Here is a 6,189-nt window from a genome sequence, read left to right on the forward strand (position 1 = left end):
ACCCAGTGGGGCTTGGGGACTCAGGAGGAGGAAAGGGAGAGGCTGTGCTGGAGGGGCTGGGGAGAGGAACCGAGCCCGGCTCGCATCTCCCTGGGGAGCTGGTGGGTGGCTGGTGTGAGGAGGAGGAGGAGGAGGCAGGTGCCACCATACACAGCCACCAAGCGTGGCACAGCTAATGGGGCTGGCAGGGGACATCCTCTACCGATGGGGCACCGGTTTGGGCCAGGGTTTGGCCAGCTGGGGTGCGGGGTGCTGTCCCAACACGCAGGAGCTGCTCGACCCTCTCCCAGGGCTGGCTGGAGAGAGTGGCTCTCCGGGGGCGTTCGTTCCCCCTGTGGGGCCGCTGTCCTCCTCCGGCCACCCCCTGTGGACCTTTGCTTTGCAGGGAGCTTTCTGGGGCCTGATGGTGGGGCTGACGCTGGGGCTGGCCAGGATGGGGCTGGAGCTGGCGCACCCCGTGCCCCGCTGCGGGGTCCCCGACCGGCGGCCCTGGCTGCTCGCTGACATCCACTACCTGCACTTCGCCGTGCTGCTCTGCGCTGCCACGGGTGCCGTCGTGGTGGGGGGCAGCCTGCTGACCCCCCCGCCACCTCCGGCACGGGTGAGCAGGGCACCCGGGACCCCTCACCCCAGTCCCCCCCCCGGCTACCTCCACCCACCGGACCTCCTTGGCCAGAGACACTGGTGTCACCCAGGTGTACCCCAAGCTCAGGCAAGGGGGGTCCCCATGGGGGGGCGTCTGGCCTGGGGGTGTTTTCTCACTGAATCTCGCCCTGGTTTCCAGCTAAAGGATCTCACCTGGTGGACCCTCTCGCAGGAGTCCCCCCAGCCCTCTGTGGACATCCCATCCCAGGGACACCTCGAGGGTGAGTGTGTCCTTGGGGGTGTCTAGCAGGGGTGACAACTTCAGTGCCCCCCCTCCCTGCCTGTAACAGGCAGCAGGACAGCATGGATGCCCTGTGCCTCAGTTTACCCGGGGACACGCCACCCACCAGGAGGTGGCCGGTCCCCACGGCATCCTGTCCCCGACGCTCGCCATCTTTCTGTGCCAGGTTCCTGCTCAGCCATCCCGGGGACCCAGCAGCCAGCAAAGCCCGAGGGATCCCCATCCACAGCCCTCAGGGATGCCATGGAGTCCCCCTTCTGGGCTCGCGTCTGTGGCATCAACGCTGTTGTCCTGATGTGCATCAATATTTTCTGCTATGCCTATTTTGCCTAGCGGCCTGCCAGCCCCCGGGCGAGGGGGAAAGGTGCCGGGGGGGTGGGCAGAAAAGGGGATTGGGGTGATAGTTTTTATTTGTCACATTTGGGACATGGGATGTTTAAATGGGGGCTGCAGGGGAAGCGAAACCACAGCAAAGCAGCAGGCGCGCAAATGCGGCCGTGGGACCACTGTGGCGGCGGTGGAAAAGGAGCGGCCACACTCAAGGGTGTCAACCAAATACATTTTACTAGCTCTAAATAAAAAATAATTAAAGAAAAAATAAAAAAAGCCACAATTTGCAGCTATGAACAGCACCTGCAGGACTGAATCCCAGGACCGGCCTGCCCCGGCACCCCTCTGCGGCATTACCCGGCCACATCCCGGACGCCTGCAGCCCTCCTTGGAGCTGGGGCTTCACTTACAGGGTCTGGAGAGGAACGAAGGTTTGGGGCACTGTTGTTCTCCCCCTCTGTTGCTGCCACTCCAGCAGGTTCTGGCGCTGGAAAAGTTTTTATGGCCCTGGTTCAATGCTCTGTGCTCCCTCCTCGGAGAGCACCGCTGCCAGCCCGCAGCGAGAGGCGATGCCTGGGCTGGGGGTGGTGGAGGTCTGCTGGGTCAGGGCAGCAGGGAGAGCTATGGCTGATGTTTCAGGGTGCCGGAGAAGGGCAGCCCCTGGATGGGGATCACCTCCAGCTTGGCCTCTACCTCCAGCACAGCACACGTGGCACTGGGACTTCATGCGTCAGCAGCCCGGCGTGGGGACGGGCACCATCCATGGGATGAAGGGACGGCGTGGGGATGGGCACCATCCATGGGATGAAGGGACGTGCAGTCTGCGTGCAGGCACAAAGCAGCTCCAGTTGAGTAGGGGGCAGTGGTGGCCACGGTCCTCCCGGCTCACCCGCAGCACCGGCAGCAGCTCACTTGCGGATGGGGTGGACGTAGTTGCGGGGGAAGAGGCCGACGCGCCCGTAGATCTTCCCCTGCCACCAGTTGGGGTCGGGGCAGTCCAGGACCTCGATGATGTCCCCACGGAGGAAGGGCAGCTGGGAGCCATCATGGGCTGAGAAGTCGAACTGGGCTTGCACGAATTTGGGCCTCCTCACCTGGAGGAAAGTCGAGGGCAGGGGTTGGCGGGGGGTGGAGAGGTGCCCCCGTTTGCCAGCCCCTCTGCACGGGGCTGCACTGCCTGAGTCCCCAGCTTGACAGGGATGCTGTGCCACCACATGGCGAGGACCAGCCTGGGCACAGGGAAGAGCCTGGGGTGGAGGGGAGCACCCCAGGGCACCGGGCTCCCTGTTCCTGCTGCCTGGGAGAGCTGAGATGGGTGCCCAGAGGACCCCTACACCTCGGAGGCAGCTGGCACCCCTCTCCTTCCCAGGTTCTTCCCAGGCCCCTTCGGATGCCAGAGTCACCCCCAGCCCAGCTTGCAGGGCCCAGTTTCGCCACCAACACAACCGCCACCCCAGGGCTCAACTTTGCTGGAGCTCACCCAGAGCTGGCTGTGCCCCATCCCAAGCTGGTTGGGCTCTGCCACCCACCCCGGGCATCATCCCTGACCCGAGGGATGGCGGCGTGGGCCTGGGGCGAGTTGCCGTGCCTTGCCCTGCCCTGCTGAGCTGTGCCGGTAGCTTTTCTCCACCCTGACGGCTTCCTCGCAGTGCTGCCTGTCTCGGGCTGTTGCACCCTCTCCTGCTCAATACCACCTCAAGACGAGCGGGATGTCCCTGTGCCCCTCTGCAGGGATGGAGCAGCTGGAGGGGAGCTGAGCCTCGAAGGGACTACTAACACAGGGGTCGGGGACCATATCCCCGGGATGCTTTGCCTGAGAATGATGGGGGAACCTGTGCTAGGAGGGTCTGGACCCCATCTCTGCTCGGAGCTGGGCCATTTGCTTTCCTCAGTTTTGTTCCTCTTTGACATTTCTCGGCCATTGCCAGCATCCCGTGGCCGGCAGGGAGGAGCAGGAAAAGTTCAGGCAGAAGGAAATCCCCATATCCCGGGAGCCGCAGCCCCGTGACACCTCCTCATGAGCACAGTCTGGGGTGAAGCGAGACCATGGCGGTGCTGCTGACCCATGGGTCTGTCCTGTGCCTCAGTTTCCGCATGGACCATAGCGGAGTGGTGGCAGCCCTGGTACCAGGAAAGTGATGGGGGATCCCAAAGGGGACCAGATATGGGCTCCCAGCCTGTCCCTGCTGCAGGCCATGGTGTCATCCTAAGTCCCAGCCCTGCATGTCCCCATATCCCCATCCCCTGATGGTACCTCCTGGGTCTGGTCCTCATCTCGGAGGAAGATCTGCTGCTTTTTGGCGATAGTGGTCGTCCTGTAGAAATCCACCAGCTCATTGAGGGAGTTGAACTTTTCCTCCCAGAGGAAATATTTGCCGTTCCTCTCCCTCAGCACCTTGAAGTGCTGGACGTGCTGCCCATAGCTGCAGGAGAAGGACAGACGTTACCCTGGCCCTGGGGTGCTGGCAGCACCCAAACCCCCTTCCGGCATCATGGACCAAGCCCAGGGGCTGCTTGCTGGGATGGTCAGGCTGTGCGGGATGCGGCTGCACCCGTGGGTCCCCCTACACCAATCCTGCCATGGCCCGGGGTGATGGTGGCACTGGGGTCCCTCGTAGCCCCGCTGAGACCTGGCACAGCTCATCCCACACGTAGCTGAAGCTCGGTGCCTGGCCCCGGCACAGAGGGATGCCCGTGGGCTTGGCGTTGGCAGTATGCCGGCCACATGCAGGGCAGGTGGCTTTGTCCGGGGAGCAAACAGGGGACACATCTGAGGAAAGTGTGGTGAGAGCTGCAGCTCTCAGCTCAATGTGTACTGGGAGGAGACTGCAAAGACTGGGCTCGGGCTCCCAACCCCGCCGTGGCCCCAGGAACCCCTGAGCCGCAGGAGGAGGGGCCAGGCAGGGCTTTCCCTCGCCAGCCCTGCATGCTGGCACCCCCTCGGTGTGTACCTGGGGGTGGCAGGTTGGGGTGCCCGAACCGCGGGGCTGGCATGGGGCTGCTGCGGTGACCCGCCGCTGCCAGGCCCCTGGGCAGGGGCAGGGACCCGGCCACGCTGGTGACGCATGGCAGAACACAGCTCCCTTTCATTATGGGTAAGAAACCTCCTTAAACGCTTAATTAGAGATTAGCAGCGTGAGAAAGTGCCTGACTGGCCTGGGGCTGGCTCCTGCTACCCTGGCCCCGGGCAGGGAAGGGGCAGCGATGGGGTGAGAGGCTCGGGGGCAGGCTCTGCCCGTTGGCACGCTGCCTTCATACAGCCCTGGCTGCCCATGCCGAAATCATCGGCCCCGCGGCCTTGGGATGCTGCGGGCCCTCCTCCCCGACCTCTGCCCATCCCGCCGCATTTCTGTCTGCATCCCACGGCCACTTACTTGACAGAGACGGAGAACTCCCCCGGGGAGCTCTCGCTGTCACGGATCAGGAAAGCTCCCAGGTGTTTGCGCTTGAGGAGCTGCTCCTCTGCCAGGTGCCGGGAGATCCTGCCCGCGTACCACCTGCGAGGGGCATCAGGCTCAGCCGCACGGGCACCCCTCGACACCCGGGTACACCCCAGTGCCACATCCCCACCCCGCAGGACGGAGGCACCGAGAGCCCCGATGCCGCCAGGAGCTGGGTCCCCGTTGGGCTCCACACAGGGCTGGGACCTCCCCCCCCCAGTGTTTTCTCCTTTCCTTTTTCATCCCCCATCCCAATTTACCACAGCACTCTCGCAGAGGGAGGGACCACGGGGTGCTGCGGATGCGTGCCCCCGTGCATCACCACCACCAGCCACGACCGCATCCTGTCACCCGGCTCGTCACATCACATGTCTCATCCCCCACTTTGCTGCCTGTCCTCCCATTCCCCACCACGTCCCATGGCTCCCCATGGAAACAACCCCACCAGGTGCTACGGGCGGGTTGCAGAGCAGAAAACCCTCCGTGCCAGGACGAAACCCTTCATGCCTGCATTGCCCGCAGCTGGTGGAACGAGGTGGTGGAGCAGAGTCCCCATCTCCTGTCCCTGCCAAGGCTGTGTCCATGTATTTGGGACCCCCAGGCCACAGACACCCTCTGCTACCTGTTAAAATTGCCCCGTGAATGATCAGCCAAGGACTTTAGCACAGAGCATCTCCAAGTGTCAGGCTTTCAGGTGCTGCATGGAAGAGGCTGTGTCTCGCCCATCCCGGCTCATTAACCGAAGCCGGAGAGGCAATGGGATCTGCCCCGGGCTGCCCTGAGCCCACGCGTTCCTGCTCCCCAGCCACAGCCCCGAGCAGGTTTTCCTATGGCATTTAAATGTGATTTACCAGGGGATAATGATACATAAAACACAGGTTAAAACAGGGATGGATTATGCTGGGCTTTAATAATATAGTAATAGGATTGTGTCTAATGCAGTCGTAATCCCATAACGCTTTGTTGTTCCCCAATTATCATTTATTTAGCGGGCAGCACAGTGTGAGGGATGAATTTCTGTGTGTTGGGGATGGGTGGGCACACTGCTGCCTCCCGTCCCCTCTGGCCGTGGTGGCAATGGCAGACTGACCCAGCAGGCAGACCCCATCGCTCTGTGACTCAGTTTCCCCATGTGTGGGACTACCCTGGGTCGTGGCAGACCTTCGGGTATTGGGATGCGCCATTGGGATCGCTGCCTGGGTGGTGGGAGAGGATGTCCTGGTGCTGGTGGGTGCTACCGGAGCGGGGCTTCGAGCCCCCCTTCCCCGTGCGGTGGGATGGTACTTACGGATGTGGCTTGACCTTGATGTAGTTTTTGGGGACGAAGCCCTCGCAGCCGTACAGCTCGGCCTTGTACCAGTTCTGGTCGTCTTCCATGTTGAGGATCTAAGGAGGGAGAGGAGCAGGGAGGCATCAGCCCACCTGCTGTCCCCCTGTGGGAGAGGGGCCGAGTGGGACCCCCACTGCTGCCCCAGACGCTATGTTCCCCACCGAAACCTGGGGAAAAGGGGACTCTGACAAAGGCGACATGGT

The 6,189-nt window shown here is 62.9% G+C and overlaps 1 protein-coding gene across 1 annotated transcript in view; it reads right to left on the reverse strand.

Annotated features, from left to right (window-relative positions):
• Positions 1-2,106: 2,106 nt before the first annotated feature.
• Positions 2,107-6,189, reverse strand: part of GRAP (GRB2-related adaptor protein) — a 14,081-nt gene continuing 9,998 nt past the window's right edge. Inside the window, exons 4-5 of the mRNA XM_009888534.1 lie at positions 3,471-3,639; positions 2,107-2,310 (exon numbers count right to left, since the gene is read on the reverse strand). Of these exons, the coding sequence (XP_009886836.1) occupies positions 2,125-2,310; positions 3,471-3,639 (355 nt within the window). The 3' untranslated portion in view covers positions 2,107-2,124. The remainder of the gene's footprint in view (positions 2,311-3,470; positions 3,640-6,189) is intronic.

The sequence above is a fragment of the Charadrius vociferus genome, unplaced genomic scaffold (genome assembly GCF_000708025.1).
Source record: "Charadrius vociferus isolate BGI_N301 unplaced genomic scaffold, ASM70802v2 scaffold27, whole genome shotgun sequence".
Classification (NCBI taxonomy): Eukaryota; Metazoa; Chordata; class Aves; order Charadriiformes; family Charadriidae; genus Charadrius; species Charadrius vociferus.